At 40.3% G+C, this 21,962-nt stretch overlaps 1 protein-coding gene across 2 annotated transcripts in view; it reads left to right on the top strand.

Moving 5' to 3' along the window:
• The window catches only part of taf1c (TATA-box binding protein associated factor, RNA polymerase I subunit C), a 36,265-nt gene extending 16,591 nt beyond the window's left edge, over nt 1-19,674 (top strand). For both annotated transcript variants that reach the window (XM_028463199.1, XM_028463198.1), the window contains 7 exons: nt 16-87; nt 168-303; nt 1,566-1,694; nt 3,842-4,025; nt 4,114-4,251; nt 10,981-12,131; nt 18,107-19,674. In XM_028463199.1, coding sequence (XP_028319000.1) covers nt 16-87; nt 168-303; nt 1,566-1,694; nt 3,842-4,025; nt 4,114-4,251; nt 10,981-12,131; nt 18,107-18,241 — 1,945 coding nt within the window. In that variant the 3' untranslated portion in view covers nt 18,242-19,674. The remainder of the gene's footprint in view (nt 1-15; nt 88-167; nt 304-1,565; nt 1,695-3,841; nt 4,026-4,113; nt 4,252-10,980; nt 12,132-18,106) is intronic.
• Nucleotides 19,675-21,962: the final 2,288 nt, after the last annotated feature.

Consider the following 21,962-nt stretch of genomic DNA (forward strand, 5'->3'; position numbering starts at 1 on the left):
TTTTGGGTTGCTCAGTCCCCACATCTTAGGAGAAGTTCTGGTGGCAAGTGAGAGTGGAGTTGCTGACCTCTGGACTGTGGGCAAGGGGTGAGGCTGCAGATTCATATTAAAAAATGGTAACCTCTCCCCAAATGTGGAAATAACCTACCACATCTGTCACATCTTAGAATGCAGAGAATCCGAACGGAGAACAGCAACCTCTACTTTAATGCCAAATCGTCATGGAGATGGTGCGAATTCACTGCACATCCACGGGTAATGCTGTATGCTGATAGGACGGGTGCGGACCTCACAGATATCCGGGTAAGTTGCTTTTGAACAGAAACAGTGTTACTTTCGTCAAACTGGTAACTAGTGTTACTAAAGAGAAGTACACCCGCCTGTCTAACCAAGTGTCTTTGAAGAGGACATTAACAATGTAAAGCACTTTTAGGGGCGGATTCACTTTTTGTGGTATTAAAGCTCCACTCACTAATAAGCCGTACAAACCCCAAAGAATCAATAGTGCGCGGCTGCTGCACGTCGCAATGCGCCCTCAGTCCATTTAGCGTGTTTTCCTCTAATATGTATAGTAGGCGGAGCTCGCAAGGGGAGCAAATATATGGGAGGATGACATGCAAATATATTAATGCAGTGGGCGCAATGCAATTCATCAAATCTGGAACTTTTTGCGGTGATAGTTTTAGCACAGAATAGTACGACTGATAAGCAGGTGCAAACACACGCAGAGATCTGCTGCAGTAAATGTTTACACAAAACACAGCGGAGATGGAAAAAAGGCATCAGTTAACCTTTCTATTATAAGAAAACAGTTCAAATAAAACAATAGTCAATGTTAACATCCACTGAATGAGAAAATAGTGTGTGTGAGGGAGAGAACAGCTGGATCCCTGAAGCCCATGTGGAGTCCTGTACGTGTGTCCCCGCTGCGGTGCAGAGCCAGTGGGTCACTGTACGCAGACCTCCATGGATGTTGCTTCGGACGCACAACTCCAGTGGGATGCTGTCTCTCTCTTCATGTTTTGACCGTCAAACTCTCATGTTGTGTTGATGTCAGACCAGAATCAGCTGAACAGATGTGTAGTTTACACAGTGATGGCACAATGTTCACATACTGTATGAGTGTGTGAGACACGGTGTTGCTCAGACCTGCTGGATGATGGTCAGCAGATCATCTTCAAATGGTGCAAACTGATTGACAGATTGTGTTGCTTCATTAACTTGGATCAATGACAGCTTTGGATGGTTTCTGTCCAAATCTGCCTATTTTTCATGGCCTGATCAAAGCAAAGTTACATGACCTGACGGAGCAGCCATATTGCTTATTTAAATAGGGTGGCCTCCACCACTTCTGCACTCGCACTAATCATTGCTGCAATCTTAGTGAATTCCTCATGGCATGTGAGGAAACTGTGTCACCGAAGGATTTCGGGACGCACCTGGATTACCATCCTTTATTTCAGATCTTAGTGAATTTGCTCTAAGACTATTTACATTTTTACATATTCTTCCTTTTTCTGTCAGTGCATCTGCTGAACATGTTTACTTTTTCTGTTTTCTTACAGGTAAATCCGACCTCTAATCACACGCTCTTTAAAATCAGCTCCAGCGCAGAGTGTCGGCCAGGGGAAAGACTCGTCCTGTGCAAATATCTGGAAAATGTGCACCCCTACCATCACATCATTACCACACAGGTACCCAGAAAATTACACCTAATTACTTTTAATTGTATCCCGCTCTTTGCACGCTGAAGGCTAGATCCATTCCACACATATCTACCATACACAAACGGATGTCATTTCTACATATTACTCCGCGGCGGACTAATATGTGAGCGCATAGCCCTCAGCGCCCGCGCTCTGGACGGACGTGCTCGGGACAAGTCACAGAAATGGTCTAAACCGGTTTCAATTCACCGGGAAAACACACAGACGCTTTTCAGGTATGTAGGGCCCTTTATCTTGCACGTTAAGGAATCATTTCATTGATCATTAAAAATTGATGCCCCCGCACCCCTCCCACTCCAGAGGTAAATATGCCACAACACCCACTAAACTGCCAAAAAAAACTATGCAACTCTTCATGCACTCCTAAATTACAGAGCCGAGCAGTTCCCACTTAACTTTTGTGTCTATGAAGCTGCACCAGTTTGTGGTGAAGTTACAAACAGGGAGGGAGGGGCTGAGCAGCCTCCGTCAGCTTCACCTGCTCACAATGTTTAAAATGAACAACATCTCATCAGTGCTACAGAAGATCTGTGGGAACAAGTTGTGTATTTTTGTGAACGAGACTGATTGCAGAGATTGTAGAGTCTGAAACATCGTAGGTTCATGATAACTTGATAGCGTCTAATATTCTGGCCCCTAGTGGTGAAGTAACTGATGCATCTTGTGTCTATATTTGTCTAATCATCTGGAATAATATCATCAGGATAAGTTAAATTAGGTTATTTTAAATAAAGTTCATCAAAACTTAGTAAACCTGCTCAGATTCAGTAAACCATTGATCCTTGAGGGGAAATTGAGTGGCATTATTGCTGCTCTCATTCATATGTCTTTATATGACATATGATTATAAATAATTAAAGAGAAGCAGTAAGAATAATCTCTGTCGGTACAATCTATAGCTACCTTTCAATTGGAGCTTACACATGGTTTTAAATTACACTTTTATTATGACATACATTTCTGTTTATTTACGGTTTTCTTTTTTTATTATTATTATTATTCATTTTGTTTATTCACAGGAGTTGAAAACCAATGTTTTCTGAAAAAAACAGAATAAAAAATAACAATGTGGCAAAAACTGAATTAAAAAAAAAAAATGGATATTGGAAAAATAAATATTTTATTTTATTGTGACCTATGTAAGTCTTGTTGATGTTTGCCAGTTATTTCACCCTACAATGAAAGTGCAGTGCAGCTGAGAACAAAGCAAAAGCAGTCGAGAAAGAAAGAGTGGCTGGTAAACGGCACATGGATCAACAAAGAAAGCTTGAGGCTTGTCCAGACCAAATGAGGAAATTAACAAGGCTCATGATGGAAACTGTTAAAAGGACTATAAAACCAGTAGCTCAACAGCAGTGGTGTTAAGTAACAAAACATGTTTTTTTGCTTGATGAAAATAATGTATTTTGCCTTATTGTACTGTGTGTTAAAGGTTGCTTCATTTATGTTAAAATCAAAAAAATGAACAACCGCTAAGTTAAAACAGGGAGCGGCCTGTGGCAGCCACTCTGTTTATAAAGAGGATCGGCGGACGCAGCAGTGCGCGTCAGCCGGTGCCCACGACATGTAAAACACACAAAAATCGTTTGATTAAATCGGCCGGTCGATGAATCAGTCGATCACTAGTTGTTTTTATACATATAAGTCTCACAATTCTAACTACTGCAGCTTTAATTTACTTACTTTAATTTATATTAAATGTAAAATTTGTTCACAAATCTGTTCATGTTCTTCTTCCACACATCACACTCAACACAAATACTTTTGAATCGGACACCTTCTCAACTAGTCCATAGCTTCTACAAAAACAAACTTGATTCTGATTGAATTTGTTCTATGTGAGCATTATGATAGTGTTTATTTGTTATCAGAAGTATCGATACATTTCAATAGTTTTTTTAATTCAGTCATTGTCTTGTTTTTATCATGTGAAAAAATGTCTACGAAAACTGATGGACATTTTTTGTCAACAAAATTAACACTTATTCATGTGAGAGACTGGCCTATTAACTGATCACTGATTCAAAAACTGGCATGTTTTAAATATTGTCAGAATTTTCTTATTTCTATCTGTAAATTATTTCTCAAAGTATTTCTTTCTCGACTCTTGCTAGTACTCAGCATACATCATGGATGAGCGTTTCCCCTATGTTCCCATGCTCAAGTTGGACCACATGATGGATGCTCCGCCCGTGTATTGCCATATTGTTCCCAGCAGCGTAAATGAGACAGCTGGCGTTTCCAAAGTGTTGTTGGGCTCCCACAGATCTCAGGAAATCACTTTGTTGCAGTACTCAGGTCAGCCTAAAGAGGGACATTAGTGACAACCTGTTTATTGAAATCCTTTTTTTTTTAAATTTTGAAAGTTAAGTTTTTGTGTGTTAAGGGGGACAAGCAGAAACTTGTTTCAGTCTTGGACCACCTCGGGCTCTGCTCAGACCGAAGGACAGTCTGCATCACCTTCCAGCACAGATCCCTCACCGCATGGACACTGCAACCAAGAGACTTTCCTCCCCTGCCACAGGTACCCCTGCTCTCTCTATCTCTCTGTCACATGTGTCAAACTCAACGGCCAGGGACCAAATCCGGCCCTTTAGAGCATCCAGTTTGACCTGCAGGAGGAAGTAAAAATGAGTCATTGTGTAAATTACCAACTAGTTCAGTTGTAGATTTCTCAGCCCTTTAAAATGTACAAATTCAATGAAACTCCACAATATTTGCAGGGTTCCCCCATAGTTTTCTCCATGCTTATATCATAAAATGGCGATCATTTTTATCCTCAAATTGTTAAAAGAACTAATTTTTTTTCCAAAATGCTCCTATTTTTCTGAAGTTATTTCACAAAAGTTCCCAAATTAAATAAAAATTGGTCACAAAATCAAACAAAGTGAAGATCTGGCTGAGACTGATAATTGTAACTTATTGCTTAGATAATGTTATTCATTGTCATTCATATGAGGAAGTGCAAACTAGAGCACATTATTGTTGAAATTGCCAGTTTTCCCAATGGAGATGAAAACTCTCCGTATTTGGCTGCTGAACTAAAATTAGTTTGATGCCCCTGCTCCATCTGGTATGTGTGTGAGCAGGGCATTTGGTAAGATTCACACAAGAAGGAAGTTTTGAATTTGCAGGATAGCACTGATGCCCTGCACAATTTCAAAGTGTTTCAGTTGGTGTCGAGACCCTAAAAATGTAGAATTTGTTTTATTTATTTAAATGTTCCATTGATACATAAGCCAGACTTTGTGTATAATATGCATTGTGACAGTCCTCCCAGAGCTTGATTGTGGTCTTACAGGACCTCGTTTATCAATGGTGCCTAACTGGGGACGAGCTAGTACAGCATTATCTGTATCTGTTTACCATATGAGTTATCTGTATCTGTACTTGGAGTGCACTAGCACTGAAACAACTAATCAGTACCGATACTGTATGCTAATAGATAAAGGAGTGATAATAATACAGTGAGGGGCGGATTCACTAAAGGTTTAGGAGTGTTAAAATGTGTGCAAATGTCACTCCACGTGCTAATAAGGGGTACAAACCCCAGGACTGCACGTCTTCTGCGCGTTACTATGCAACCACAATCCATTTAGCGCGTTTCCCTCTGATGAATATGAGAAGTAGGCGGATCCCATAAGGGGCGCAAAAAAAATGGGAGGGGGAAATGCAAATAAGTTAATGCAGTGGGCACAATGCAATTCATCAAACCTGGAGCTGTTTACAGTGATTGTTTTAGCACCGGAAAATAGCACGACTGACAAGCAGGTGCAAACACACGCCGAGATCAGCTGCAGTAATTGTTGACAGAAAACACAGCGGAAATGGAAAAAAAGACTCCAGTTAACCTTTCTAGTGTAATAACAATTTTAATAATTTAAAGCCGCGAGCGGCGTTGTGGGGTCCGAAGGAGTGGCAGGGGTCAAAACCTTCTTAGTTGGTGCTGTAGTTACTTATTCCAACACTATTTAGAAGTCAACACGACATATCGTCTTTCCGCTAGAGCTGTTGGCGTCGGACGCCACTAAAAGCGGGCGCTCTGAGAACAAAAAGAATGATGGGGTATTTATCACATTGAGTCTTGTTTAGGGATGGACACTCAACATGTGAATCAAATATGAAGCAGTTTGAACTTTGCATTTGAGTTGTATGCATTTTTCTTTCATGGTGTGCTAAATAGCTCCAGTCGAGAAAGCAAGGCATGATGGGTAATCATCACATTGAACATTGTGTAAGGATGGACAGTCGTCATGTGTATCAAATGAGGGTGTTTGAACTTTGCATTTGAGTTATATGCATTTTCCTATTATGGCGTTCTAAATGGCGCCAGTCGTGCCACAATGAAACCGTTAGAGATTTGCAAATTCTTTCGCTGATTTTTAATCTTCAGTGGGTCCTTAGTGTTCTGGCCAAGTTTGAAGCGAATTGGGTGAAGCCCCTCAGACTAGTTCGCACAAGAGCGAAACGCCGTGCTAAATTGCGCCAGTCGAAAACGCAAAGCATGATTTATAATTTAAACATTGATTCTTTAGGGCTGGACAACCATCATGTGTATTAAATATGAGGCGGTTTGAACTCTGTATATTAGCGTTATATGCATTTTTCTATTTTGGTGTGCCATAGTTGCTAACCGTGAGCAAATTTTTTCGATGATTTTTAATCTTCAGTGGGACCTAAGTGTTAGTTTGAAGCGAATCGGATGAAGCTCCTCTGACTAGTTCGCGCAAATGCGTTTCGCTTTTTCTCTCTCTCTCTCTCTCTCTCTCTCTCTCTCTCTCTCCCCCTCCCCACATGCTGTCAAAGGTCAACACTACAAGAAGTGTAATCTTTTTAAGACGGCAATGCATGTTTTCTTGTTGCAGTTACATAAATGAATTTATTTTATGTGACCATCACCAGCCCTCCCTAAGGAAGGGTAAGAAACACTTTATTATAGGGAGGATATGAAAAGAGAGGGCAGTGTTGCAACTAGGTGAGGGGGAAGGGAACAGAGACTCAAGGTAAGAAAAGGAAATGGTGGGGATGAGTTGATTATTTTTAAAGTGAGAGTGAGATGTAAAGTTATAGTTGTGCAGATTGTGCTTTTTATGTTGTGTAATCAAGCCAGTCTGGTGACAAGTGTGAAGCTTAGGTAGAATGGTGGTGGCTGTGAATGAAAATAGGATACAGGGGTTTTCAACGTTCGTTTATCTCCCAAGGGAATTGATCATTCATACCGAATTGCATACCTTTAATTTCCCGACTTTTACTTTCAACCTAGATTTTCTGTTGAAAGTGTTCAAATTTGGCAATGATGGGGCGTGGATAATTACCTCTATGTGGTCTGAGACGATGAATACTCCATCCATCCATCCATTTTCTTACCCGCTTATTCCCGTTTAACAGGGTCGCCAATCTCCGGCTCTCATAGGGCGCTTGGCGGGGGTACACCCTGGACAGGGCGCCAGTCCATCACAGGGCAACAGAGACACAGACAACCATTCACTCTCTCATTCACTCCTATGGGTCATGTTTTTGGATTGTGGGAGGAAGCTGGAGTACCCGGAGGAAACCCACGCAGCACCCGGAGGAAACCCACGCAGCACGGGGAGAACATGCAAACTCCACACAGAAAGGACCCAAGTGTCCACCCCAGGGCTTGAACCCAGGACCTTCTTGCTGTGAGGCGGACGTGCTAACCACTAAGCCACCGTGCGCCCGACGATGAATACTTTCAGCAGAGCCTCTGGGTCATCGTTGGGGGTTTCTGGAATACCTGAAAAGATCACGTTGTCTCGCATACTGTGAGGTTGGATGTCCAGGACTGTCTCTTGAGAAGCATGTTTTCATTTTTTAGCTCTTTTACCTCCGAGATCACCGCAGATAACTCATTTAGCGGGGCAAAATTAAAGCTGGTAACTTCTTGAATACGCCTACATTCTGGGTGAAGTCATCCTTTAGTAACTCCCTAAGTTGATCATTTAAACAGTAGAAGCGGAGCTGTCTATGATACGGCCTGAGAAGAAGTGATCACCGCTCTCTCTCTCCCCTGTCAGCCTATGGTCCCTACAGTCGCGTTCTGAACGCACCTTATACAACCCCGCATAAACAAACGGAGCAAGCCACAGAAACAAACTAGTGCGGTCATTTAGGAATAGAAAAAAATAATTGAAATGCAAACATCTTAACAGTTCCGGATTTCTCGGTGCCCAACCCTAGTGCCGATCGACTGATTGACAGACTCTGTAGCTGCATTCATTCGGATCATGGGGCCTGATAACTTAAAGCTCTTCCTCCTATACTACTTCTAGAGACAAATGGAACAACGAGTAGGCCAGCATTTTGAGAGCGTAGTATTCTGGGGGGATGGTATGGCACTACAAGCTCCTTGAGATAGACTGGTGCCTGTCCGTTTAGGGCTTTTTAAGTGAGAAGAAGAATCTTGAATTCTATTCTATATTTTATAGGAAGCCAATGCAGAGAGGCTAATACAGGAGTAATGTGATCTCTTCTCCTAGTTTTAGTCAGTACACGTGCTGCAGCATTTTGAACCAGCTGAAGTGTCTTAAGCGACTTGCTCTGGCAGCCCACTAAAAGAAAATTACAATAATCCAGTCTAGAGGTAACAAAAGCATGGACTAGCTTTTCGGCGTCGCTCTGAGACAGGATTGGTCTGATTTTAGCAATGTTTCGGAGATGAAAGAAGGCAGTTCTTGAAGTTTGTTTTATGTGAGAGTTGAAGGATAAATCCTGATCAAATAGAACCCCAAGGTTTCTAACAGTTGCGCCTAATGCCAGAGTAATGCCATCTAGGGCAGTTAGGCTAGCATAGGTTTTTCTACGGTGTCGTGGGCCCAGTACAATGACCTCAGTCTTGTCTTGCATGGCAGTCCTGTCCCACTGGTGTGTGAATGTGAGAGTGATTGGGTGAATGAGCTGATATGTAAAGCGCTTTGAGACTGCTTCAGTGGTGATAAAGCGCTATATAAATCAAGTCCATTTAACATTTACCATTACCAGGTGAAGGCAGGGAGTGGCTAATTTTATCTCAAATCTTATGAATTTTATCGTTAAAAAATGTCATGAAGTCCTCACAGCTGAGGGCTAGAGGAATCATGGGCTCAATAGAGCTCTGACTTTGTGTTAGCATGGCTACAGTGCTGAAAAGGTTCCTCGGATTATTTTTATTTTCTTCAATTAGTGAGGAGTAGTATGTAGATCGAGTATGTCGTAAGGCTGTCATGTATTTATTATGGCTTTCTTGCCAGAGTATTCGTGACTCCTCTGTTTTATTGGAGCGCCACATTCTCTCTAATTTACGGGTTGTTTGTTTGTTTGCATGCAACTTGGCTGTGGGTAATGCAACGGTGAATAGGCCGAGTATAAACACCAACGTGCTCCTTTGGAGTGTGCGCGGTCCGCGAACAGAGCCAGGAATAACGAGCCCTTCACTGAGAGTGCGCCCACATTGAAAGCAGCAGTAAAAAAGAAGAATGTGCCGAGCGCAGTGATAGAACGTACACGCTCATCAGAATCAGCATGGAGGGACTAGAACTGATGGACTATGATGCCAGGCCAGATGTTCAGCTGTGTTTCTCCCTGAGCAGGGGTCTGCAACCTGCGGCTCTGGGGCCTAATGTGGCCCTTTGACTCTTTTGCAATGGCTCCCTATAGCTTTAAAAAGACTACAGAGGCTATTAATGATTAATGACAAATAAAATCAAGATATAACAATTTGTTAACCTAAAATAAATCACGTTGTGCAATGACTGAGTTTTAAATCCCTGGTAAGATAACTAAACCAATAAAACACTATACTGGAAGAAAATAGAGATTTGAATTGTGTGGGAACAGATTAATTCAACTGCCAATGTGCCGGTTAAATATGCATGCTTTGTGTGGCAAGAAATTAGCAATTAGCATGTGTTGACCACATGATCATGTGTTATAACATTGTGTTCATGTATACTGAAATGCATAAGAATTTGAAGATGCAAGATACTGTTTTGTTTCTTGATGTCAATTTGTTTTATTTTAAGCTATTTTTAAGTTTCCATTTACATGATCATTATAAATCACATCAAATTAAATCAAACATTATTCTATATAATTTTTACTTTATAGAATTTAATACTATATTGTCTTCATTGAGAAGGTATTTTTTCAGATCCAGGAGGACTTTAATCCAGGTGTTATGAGGCAAAATTGTTCCTAGTAGAGTAAAGGTTGCAGACCTCTGACCAGGGGAAAAGGGTTAGGAGACCCCACTGTCAGAGCTTGACCCTCTGAATTTAATTCCATCGGGTGAAGCAATGCAGATTCTAAGTTGGTTATGCTACTGTTAACTTAATTCAAGTACAGCATTTCTGCAAAATAAAAAACGGAATACAGTAGTCCCTCGTTTATCGCGGGGGTTACGTTCTAAAAATAACCCGCAATAGGCGAAATCCGCAAAGTAGTCAGCTTTATTGTTTACAATTATTATACATGTTTTAAGGCTGTAAAACCCCTCACCACACACTTTACACACTTTTATCAGACAGGAGTGAACATTTCTCTCTCGTTTAAACACTCTCAAAGTTCAAACCTTCATAGATTTTGAAACATAAACCTGTTTTCAAACATACAGCACTTCAGAGTCACACTGCTAGCGCTCAGACATTGATGCCGAACGCAATCAGTCTTTGACGATGACGTCATGTCAACACAGACACCGGTCTGTTCACCCATTCAACCATGGAGTAGAAGCTGTGTGTGACCACCTGGAGCTGTATGACAGCCTTTATAACCGGGACCGGCCTAGGAAGGATTTGGCGTGGAGGAGAATCAGAGAGGAGGTGGTAGTAGCAGGTAAAAGTTCTCTCTGTAGCACTGAGCTAGCATAGCATTAGCCACTAATCACACGAGCGTTTTTACTGGTGGTTTATGTTTATGAGAGGAGAAAAAGGAGCGCAGCTCCTCGCATCAGCAGGCAGTTGAACGCAGCATTAGCCAATCAGGATGCAGAACACAATGCACGTTCATACGCTGTAAAAAAAAATGCATCCAAAATTGCACTGTAATAAAATCTGCAAAACAGAGGCCGCGAAAGGTGAACCGCGTTATAGCGAGGGACCTCTGTACATGTAACCTGGTATGCTTTGCTGTAATTTAAAAAAAAATCCTCTAATGTAGCTTTGCTATGGTTGAAAAAAAAAAAAATCTTTCTCAATCACATCAACATGTGTGCAGATAAAACCAGTGTTTGTCTAATTTTGTACTGTGTTTACAGGTCTGACGTTTATGCAAACACCGTCAGGAGAAACAGGAAAGCGATGTATTTGTGTCCTCCAGCTGACAGAGGCAGGAGATATTTTCTATCAGATCCTTGAGCCTGAGCAGCAGGAAGCTAACACTTCTCAGCCTCCATCAGCAGAGGACATCCTTCAAACACAGCTGCAACCAACGCAAACAGAAGCATCCCTGACGCCAGAGAAAGACCAATTGCAGCGTCTGCATGCTGTTAATTCCTCTGAGGAGTCTGACGCAGAATACAAACTAGAAATGTTGAGCCATCTTCAGTCACAAGTTGCTATCACCAATGAGCCAATGCCAGAAGATCATGATAAAGATGAAAATGTCCCCCCTCAGCAGTCAACTCCAATGAAAGTTAGCAACAGAGCTCTTGTCATATGGAAACATTGGCTTCAAAAACTATTTAGAAAAAGCCGTCAAAATAAGCCCCACTCACACGTGCCGCAGCACTTCACAGTTAAAACTGATGGTCTGCTCTGCCAGTCTGAAAGTGGGAGCAGGGGTCCTTCACAGAAAGTGGAAACCCTGAGGCAGACTCTGAGGACCTGCATGTCCCAACGATCGCTGCTCCTTCACAGCACTGTGTCCGACCTGCTCCAGATTCCACATGTACCCATTCCTTACCAGGTAGACACTAAGGCCAGGGCAGACCTACTCAGCCAGCGGCTCACCCATGCTTGGCAGGGGCAAGAGGTGTGGAATGCCTGGTGGGATGAGCACCTTGGGCAAAACAAGGAGGCCAAAGTGCGAGCTCTGCGGAGGAAGAGGAGGCGGGAGAAGGTTGCACGAAGGGCTGCAGGTCAACCGTATGAGTTGAGTGGTAGCTTCTCCTCATCTGCAAGCTGTATCTCAGAGACGGACGACTTCTCAGTCAGCCAGACTCCATGGTCCGACATTGAAGATCCAGGGTCACACTTGTCTACCATGGATGAGAACCCAGAAGTTACAACACCTTCCAGCATTCCTTTCGACTCTCCATATTCTACCCCAACCGCCACATCTCGGAGTGTTAGAGGAGAGCAGCAGACCGTGCAAAGAGGCAGAACCCTTTCTCTGATCCCAAACCCTGAATCAACAGCGGTTCGTCAGAGGAGCGACAGCCCTGCAGACAGACTGCACACCACACAGGTGAGATGGAGAGACAATGTGTTGTCATGTAAATCATTTGACCAGTTAAATGTTTTTTTTTTTACCAATGAATAGTAAATGGTCTACATTTATATAGCAGTAGTCCAAAAGGGCTTCACATTATCGGCTCATTCACACTCACATACACCAATGGGACAGAGCTGCTATGCAAGGCGCTAGTTGACCATTGGGAGCAATTTAAGGTGTACTCACACTGGCAACCAGGGCCGTTCCTAACCAGCTCTGTGCATGTGTAAAACCATGGGGGACCATTGTCTGGCCTGCGTAGGTGTGAGCTGCACTGCTGGGGGGTAATGGCCCGATGGTGCCAGACTGGCACGGTGGGCCGCGCATGCGCACACACAACTCAACTCTACCCGCGCACAAAACATGATGACGTTGGTACCGTGCGACGCTTTACGGCTCATAAACATCTGCATTTCGCAATGATAGCGGTGTCAGAAGTGCTCGTTGGCCAATGAAGAGGTCAGAGTTGGTGTTACCTGATTTATTTATATATATATATATATATATATATATATATATATATATATATATACACACACACGCACACGAACGGCACCACAGAGAACTCATGGAGGCATCAGCCGACAAACGGAGTGTAGCAGCTCATCATCGGGTCCAGGTATTTCCGAGAGTATAAATATACATATAAACACACATTACTGGTATATTAACCCATATAAACCAAAAAATATGGAAATGGGTCATTTTACTGCTGCTAATGTATAAATATGTATATATATATATATATATATAAATACAATGGGTATATCTATATGGTTTTTCAGTGTTCTGGGACAGAAACTCACAAACTCTGTAGAATCACAACAAACAAAGTCTCTTGGGGAGCAAAGTGTAGTGTTATAATTTATTTATCCAAATGTAACCAAAAACCGAACATCACAAATACAAGCCAAAATAAATGAAATGTCTGAAAGAAAAGGTGATACTTTGCCAAACAAAAATCAATAAGCCAGAAATAAAGTGCAACCTTTTGCATAATTTAACATGAACCTTAAAAACAAAACATTTAAACATTGGGAGTGCAAGGATGGGATTATGACAGCAGAACCTGGAACAAGACTGCAAAATGTTGTAGTTCTCTTCTTAGGTCGTGTCATGTTAGTGCAATACCAATTGCCACAAGTGGAGTATGTGGAGTTCCTGGGAGTCCTGCACAACTATAATGAATTACTCAGAAATCTACATGTGTCCTGTTCTCAAAATACCAGTAATATCTTATACATTTACAGCAGTAAAATGTCCCATTTTCATATTTTTTGGTTTATATGGGTTAATATACCAATAATGTGTTTATATGCATGTTTATACCCTCAAAAATACCTTGGAATTCTGGGTTTTACTTGAACCCCTCATCATCACGTTTCTGCAGAAGAAAACCCTCCGCTGCACCTCAGCACTTTTCAACAACTCACTAATTTCACAATTTAATTACACTATTTCTACCTTTGTTTTTCTGTTTGCATGTCATTTGTTTTGTATTTAATGAAATTGTTTCTCTAACAGTTGGTTAAATCTACACATTTATACTGTATATAATGCACATACAGGATGATGTGTAACAATAATCAGTAAAATTAGTTGTAAACACATTTTTTTAGAACTAAATATAAGATTATGCTGTGAACAGAAAGAAAGGAAGATGAGCCAGATAATTCTAAACTTTAGAATATAATACAATCATAACTTTTAATCTTTTAATACAATTTCTCAAAATAACAACCTTTGATATCTTTCTTGTCACACAATATCTAAGCTTCCAGTGAATAATTTACAAATAAAAAAAGTTAACTGATGGTGACATTGAGATCTCAATGTCACCATCAGTTAACTTTTATTGTTATTATTATTATTATTGTATGAAGCCAACATTACTGCAGCCCTGCACACCATTGTTGTCCTGTTAAAGTATCTTTATACAAAGACTTAAAAACAATCTGAATTTAGTGGTGACTCAAGTAAATCACCTTTATTGTGCATTATAACAATCTGTCCTTGAAACATATCATGTAAACCTTCCTTAAGTCTCTAAATTATTGAAACAATGAAAAACATCTCCTAGAAAATATTATTAAATAATCATTTAATATACATTTCAATAAATACAGTAAGTGCATCCCATGTGGATGGGAAGTGATGGGTCGAGACCAGATGATGGAAACTAGGATCAGCTCATGGTTTTAATGTCCAGGGAGGGGCGTGTCCACACTGCATGGACTTGAAGAAGAAGAAATAAAAGGAGTTTGATTTTGTCATGTTCATCAAAAGGAAAACTGAAAGTGATGGAGATGAATATGCTCAGATGGACTCGCATACAATACTCTGTCCTAAACTGTCTCACACATTAAAAGCATCTATTTACATTAATGTACACAAAGACTAGCTCCACAAAAGCAGAACGACATTTATTGATCCAGAAATTTAACTAATCTTACCTTTATAGGCTGTCTCCTCCTTTGTTTTCAAATCACTTTGAACCTCCATCCATGGTGGTTTTTATCATCCAAGAGAGTATTCACTCGCTTGGTTCTCTCTGTCGATTTTGTCAAAACAAAGCGGCATCTTTAATGTTTCTGTTATGTGTGAGTAAATTTACCGCAATTTACCGACACTGGCTGCAAAGAGCAACTTTTTATCTTTCATAAACTGGTGGAATTTCTCCGATAGAGCAAATATGAGCAGCGTTAGGGTCATTTAAATGAACTTGTTGCGTTCAGTGGCCCTGGGAAACCCAGGCCGTTCGTATAATCCAGCCATGAAAAGAGCACGTGTCTGGGTAAATCTTGACGTATACACCTTTTCGTGTGACGTCAGCACTTGACTTAGCAATGCGCGCCTCCATTTGCCTGACAACCGCTATTTACAGCTGATTTTGCAGTCTGGCTGATTTTTATTGTATAATGCCCAAATCCTGCGTAGTATTTGGCTGTCACAAGCACGCCTGGCTGAAGGAAAAGATAGTCTTTTACAGAATACTGACAGAAAAAGGCCAGAAACGGAAATTATGGATCCAAGCACTGAGGCGAACAAACTTAGATGGAACTACATGGAGCCCAAAATCAAAGTGGTCGTATGTTTAAAGTAGACATTTTGTAAATGGTAGGTTGTGCATTTTGGGGATCTAATTTCTTCCTTATTTTATGACATTGATTATGATTTAGCCGACATTTAAATTGTAATTTATTCAGTAATGACTGAAATATTTATGGCTAGTATGTCTAACTTGAAGACAAGCAACGTGAAATTAACAGTAAATATGAATTGCGTTGACTTGTATATGAACTGTAAGTATATTAAATAAACAAATGTGCTTCATATACCCATTTGTTTTAATTTAGGCTGTATTATTGTATTATTAGTGGCGCTAGTCTAGCATAGCCACATCGCGTAACGAGCCAATTATCATGATGACACAGGCCTGTATAGACACAAAAACACATACATAAGCCTACCTTAAAGAAAATATATGCATTCAAGCTTTTGTAAGTCCTCATCTTCCCCATTGTGTAGTTGCCAGGGTTGTTGACGAGCTACTCGTAAATAGCAGGTCATTGGTCTGGCCATGTTGTTGGTCGTTTTTTCATGAACCTTGAGGCGCTCGGTATGGACGTGAATCCAAACCAACCATATCACTTCATATCGGTGGTTGGCCTTTGGCTCTAATCTGCTGAAATATTCGTACAACATTGAGTAAAACTTTTGTGTTGTCCACGGTAAATAGTGTAAATATCGGTTGTCAGGCAAATGTAAACCCCTCTTAAAATGGCAAAGGGCGTTGCTAAGGCAAATGTCCCGGATGATGATGTCATCGCGAAAAGGTGTATAGTTACCCTACCTTATTGTTAAAACCGGTGTTAAAGTTGGCCAAATGTTGCTGTGATTGTTTACAAGGAAAAGCTTCCTTTCATGCAGCTCCAGTTTAAAGCAACCAATGTTATCAGCTGCTGAGCTCTTATCAAACCCTGCTGGTCTTCAACCAGTGAGCTGCAGCCCAGAATCATGTTACTTGTTCATGTTACATGAACAAGTCCTTTTTTATTATTATTTACTGATACTTTAGTTTTAATCATAGAATGAGTCAAATATGTGTGCACTCCTGATTTAGAGGATTGTTTTATCTAAATAAAAGTACTGTGAGCTCTCATGTTGTTTTAGAGATGTTGAGTTAAAATGTGTCCGTAAATTAAAATGTACAGACACATTTGAATGTAATGTAAGAACTCCATCTAAATGTACTCATTTAGATTAATGACCCACAAGTCTTACAAATAGTTATGTTCCTGGCAGTATATCTGCAAATAAAGAAAAGTTGGTTATCCAGGATACTTTTTCATTATTTCACATTACTAATATTTGGTGAACAATGCTGTCTGGCATAGATTTAGAAACATTGCTCTGTGAATTTATCATGCGATGAGTGATCATTATCGGATGTTACTCTCTTAAACTTACTAATTATTGTCTCCTATCTTACGGCCCCCTCTAGGATGTAACACCAAGGCTTAAGGGGCCGCAACATAAACAGGATGCCAAACAGAAATCAAAGGTTTTTAAAGTATTTATTAACATGAAGTTTTTAAAAGTAGCAACAGAACGAACTAAGAAGGACTGGAGATCCTGGCCAAACTAAACAAAAGTAGGGAGGACACTGGGCCAACCCTATACAGGGCCGTCAACCCAGCATCCACCCTCTAAAGATTAAACCTTCATAAACACCACTACCACAAATCTCCAGTTCAAACTAAAATAACTTACAAAGATCAATGTTGAGTGTGGAGCAGAAGAAACTCCCCACATGTCTGCTGCTGGTCAAAAGTGCCCCCTCTCCTTCTGGTTCTCTCAGCACTTTACACAGCTTCTCCTCCCTCTACACCTGATTGCTGATGTGAATCAGGTGTGTTAGGTGAGAGGGAGGAAGGGCATCAGCTGTAGCACCTGTCATTAGACTCAAGTGTGATTAAATGGCCTCTACAGTATAAATTAATTATGTTACAAGAAAAGCCAGTATTGTAAATTTTCTTAAAAAGAAGGAACTTTGAACGTTTTACTATTTTGAAATTAATTATTAACTCATTCAGTGCCAGCCATTCTCAGATTTTCTACCCCCTCAGTGCCAGCCGTTTTTGAGCATTTTGACTGATTTTAAAGACACACAGAAAAATTGTTTCTGGCTCGTTTCATTTTTTTGTAATCAGCCGTTTAATAGAGTAAGTTTTACACAAATCTTCAGTTTCAGAGCCAAAAGCTGAGAAAAAAGCCTTTTTGTAAAAAAAAAAAAAAAACCCTGTCAGTGACTTTAAAGCTTTTTTTTTGCTTTAGTGACAACTCTAACATCTGACCATCGTTTCCTTATATAAAACTTAAAAAAAGAAAAAACGCAGACAGAGCTTTTGATGGCTATCTAGGTCAGAGTTGAATGTATTTCTTACTGTATTTTGGCGTTCCTCCAACTTTGTCTCCCGTCAGTCTGCACACACATAACTTCCTCTTCCTCCCGGACATACAGAGTGTCACTGCTTAACCCTTTTTTATGGTTTTATCTCACAGTCGCCACATTATCCATGAGTTCCACACTTGCTCTGGTCAGAGTGTGCGCTGCTGGGAACGTCAGCTCTGCACGTAGCGCCATTTTCTGTCTCGTAAACTCCTTTTCTCTCTCCCTCTGAGCTCCGATGAGCATGGATGATCTCACATCCAAAGGTGCACTGCTACCTCCTACATGCCACCTATTATTTTGCTATCTACAGGCTGGGGGTATTTTGTACCCCTGGTTGGGAATCACTGTTGTACATTACAGCTTAGAGAGAACAATGGATTATTTACTGCATTCGAAGCTTCGTTTTTTCTGTTTTACTGAATGACATCTTCTCTGAACTGTGATAGGACTTTTGTTTAACCTGGGACTCACTGTAAATGTTTTATATCTTTAGGAGGAGTCTTTACAAAGGAATCGCTCAAGCACCATGACCCACTCCTTTCAGACCAGTATCTCTAAAAGATCTCAAGGCCAACGTGCATCGTCACAGGCATCACAACCAAAGAAGAAGTCTCGGATGGGATTTTGATTGATTTTTGTTTTTGAACTGTCGCCAAAAAAAGGGAATGTACAGTGTGGATACCATGGGAGAGTTCATTCTCTTTGAAAAACCTGTCATAAGATCCAAAAACAAGTGACAGTGTTCACTGCATCTGTTAAAGAGAAATTAACCAAATGCTGTGTGGAGGACTGTCAACATTATTAAGGACATCTGGACGAAGTAAGAAGAAGAGCAGGCCTTTTTGGTATGAATGAACAACACATTTCTTTAGTGAAATTGTGTTCATAGCAGTTACTGCTATATGAGTGGATGTTTTAATTCATAGTTAACACTTTGACCATTAAAAATAATGAGGGGACATTAATAAAGTCAAGCTTGTTTCTTACTCTTCGGGGAGTTGTGACCTGGTGGTTAAGGAAGCGGGCTTGTAAACGGAGGGTCACCGGTTTTAATCTCACCCGGGCCATTACTGTGGGATGTTGAGCAAGTCCCTTAATCCCACTGCTCCTCGGGGGTGAGTCAAATGCAGAGAACAAATTTCATATGCAGTATGTGTATAAAAATGATAAATAAAGACAAAAGCCCCAATTTAATTTAAATAAATTTATCCCAAAGCATCACCTTTTTCTACCACTCACTGGACCAACACAGGTGGATTGTGAGATTGTGAAATACTTCAATTAATATAGTTTGTGGTGTTTAAAGGTCTAAAATGTTTTGGGGGTTTTCTTACATTAAATAAATTGCCTTTTCAGTGTGGTCAGCTTTAAAGTGTGATTGTAGAAATATGTATTTTGTATATGTTTGTATTCTTTGATTAAGATTGATTCCCACGGGTAGGTTTTTGTTTACATATATTGTGGAGAAGCGCATTTGTGTTTTTTGGTCATTGATAAGGACGGGGTTGGCTACTTTACATCTGTGTAGTTTCTTGAGTTCAATCTCTTTGGTTTTCTTATGTTTCATGGCCAAATTCCTCACAAACCAGAGGAACTTCTTTGTCATGCTAGGGTTACACAGAGCTCCGATACTTTATGAATGTCAATTCTGCGTCGTTTGCGGTGGCACAATCATGAAAGTTGTGACAAAATGCAACCTAACTGGAGAAAATTTGTGGCTTTGCGACTTAATTCCAAAGCTGTTGAACTTACACACGCTACTTCAAATTCACACATATCGACACGTTTTGTTACAAGTTTTTCTCATGTCTGTGTTCACGAATGATGTACACGCTACGCTGCAGGCAACTCGGCACTTCATTTCTCAGTTTTAAGATGCCACAGCTGAAAAACACATCATACCAGGACCAGACAGCAGCAGGCACTTCCGCACCTCCAGTTTCTCCTCCACATCCTGCTACTCCTCAGAAAGGGAGTGACCTCGATGGACCAGAGGTGCAGCCTGATCACCTGGTGGAAAATTTACAAAATGGCAACAAAAAAACACAAAAATGACTCCAGAACAACAAAATTCTAAATATTTCTCATAACACACAAAACATTAGCAAAAACACAAAGAATGACTTCAAAAAACAACAAATTGACACTGAAAAATGACAGAAAAAAGACAGGGATCTATTAAATATTTTGAAAAATACTAAATTATTCAGAGGGCTGTAAAGACGTTACCTACAGGTCCATGATTGGTTCGGGTCAGGGTGTTATTGATGAGAAAGTCTAAAAATCAATTTGAGACACATTTTTATATATGTATAAACAATATGTTTTCAATGTGTCCTGTCTGGATGTGATGTGTTTTTTAATGACCCCTTATTTTCAGATTTCTGCACATGCAAGCCAAAGATATATTTCTGCCTTCATGTATAGATAGTGTTATGAAGGGCAGGGTTGCATACAAATTGTGAACAGAAATATTTAAATCACTGTATTTGCAGTGGATATCCTGGACAACGCAACTGCCCCCGCCCCTTCACACACACACACACACAAGTTTAAAAACATTAAAAAAAATTCAAAGCAATACATCCTGTATACAATACATACTTGTTGCCTTAAAGGTGCATCCGCAACTCTCAGATCCCTCTCTCCCCCTCCCTCCCCGCTGCTCTCTTGCCCTGCCTCCAAACATTCCAAAGTCCCTCCCTCAGAGGAGCTAACAAGCTAACGTTAGTCTGAAAGCAACATCATAGTATAACATGCACTGTTAAAAGCATATTGCTGCAGCGCTTCTCTCTTTCTATGTGCACAAACCTCAGAGGCAGCAACAACTTCGTGTCACTTACAGCAGCCATACAGAGGCTGCTGCGCGCACAAGAACACATGCACCACAGAGTTCTAGTGTAACAATTACAAATCAAACAATGTAAATCAAGCAACAGTAATTACCTTTCAAGCAGAAAAATCACCAATTCCATCTTCCACTCCTCCACACCATACACTGTAAAAAAGATGGCGCTCTAGCTTTTTTAGGGGTTGGGCCTGTGAGCAACAGCTGTCAGACAGTCCATCAAACACATTCCTAGCTCTGATTGGTTCTTTTTGCTACATAAACATATATATACACTTACATATGACCGTGTACTGTATAAATGTTATCAGTTATTGACAACAAATTACCGAAAATCCCAGTTATGTTGCTCGGAATCAATGGATTCAAATTGCCCACCAGTAACTTCCGGGAACAAATTGAGTTTCCATGAATCACATGACAGTCAAGCATTTCAAACTTTTGTTGTTGCTAATCTGTCTCTAAACGGCTCTGGTAGAAAGTAACACTCCCTGGGGCACTAGTATTGTCTAAGCAACACAGAGGTGGCAAAGAACGTGCAATGACCTTTACAGGAAACAAAACCCTAACACAGGATGGATAAGTTGTGGAGATTGGCCTCTTGGTTTTATTGGGGTTTTAGTTTTATATTGAGAGCAGAGCTTTCAGTTGCTCTGCTCTATATTTCCCTCCCACCTGACATCAGAAACATCGATATCTTACCCTTCATCAAATCCAGACTCAAAACCCACCTATTCCAATTTCCGCATTCTTTGTAGATTTGAATTCCTAATTTCACCTACATTGCTTTTTCTTTTCTCTTCTGTGTATCTTACTCTTTTTTTTTTATCGTTTTGTACTGTTTTTATTATTCTGTTTTATTGTAAAGTGTCCTTGGGTAACTGGAAATTTGCTTTTTAAATAAAATGAATTATTATTTATGACATGTCTTCATAAACTGTTGCACAGGCAAGCCTTTGCTGTTTCATCAATCCCAATCAAGTCTGTGAGATAGTTTTTAGTTCCTGTTTGCCTTACAACAAATGTTTGCTCTGACTGGAAAAGTCGTTTTGAGGCTGACGCTGTAAAGTGTTTATGAAACATGATGTTAGTGAAGGACTTATTGTACCGACAGTCATAAATCTATATCCTAACCTCACCCCAGGACTCTCCTGTGCTTTCCACTGTGCTCATTCCAATCACAGGTTGAAGTTTAAACTCCAGTCAAAAATTGACTTTTTCTTATCTTGGTTATTTTATCAGAAACAAATGTTGCTTAAACCTGATATACAAACTGACCTTTTTAACTTTTTATCTTAAATATGACTTTGCAAGTATTTTAGCAAGTGTATAAGAACTCCTTTGATACTTTATTATAGACTTAATGCAAGTACAGTAATTCCTTCCTGTTTAAACATGTTTCTCTTGGGTTCTGAAAGTTTTTCGATAAACTACATCTTTTTTATTCCCATCAACATGTTAAAATTCAGCACATTAGTGAAAGAAGAAAATGATAAACTGC

Source organism: Gouania willdenowi, chromosome 12 (genome assembly GCF_900634775.1).
Source record: "Gouania willdenowi chromosome 12, fGouWil2.1, whole genome shotgun sequence".
Lineage (NCBI taxonomy): Eukaryota > Metazoa > Chordata > Actinopteri > Blenniiformes > Gobiesocidae > Gouania > Gouania willdenowi.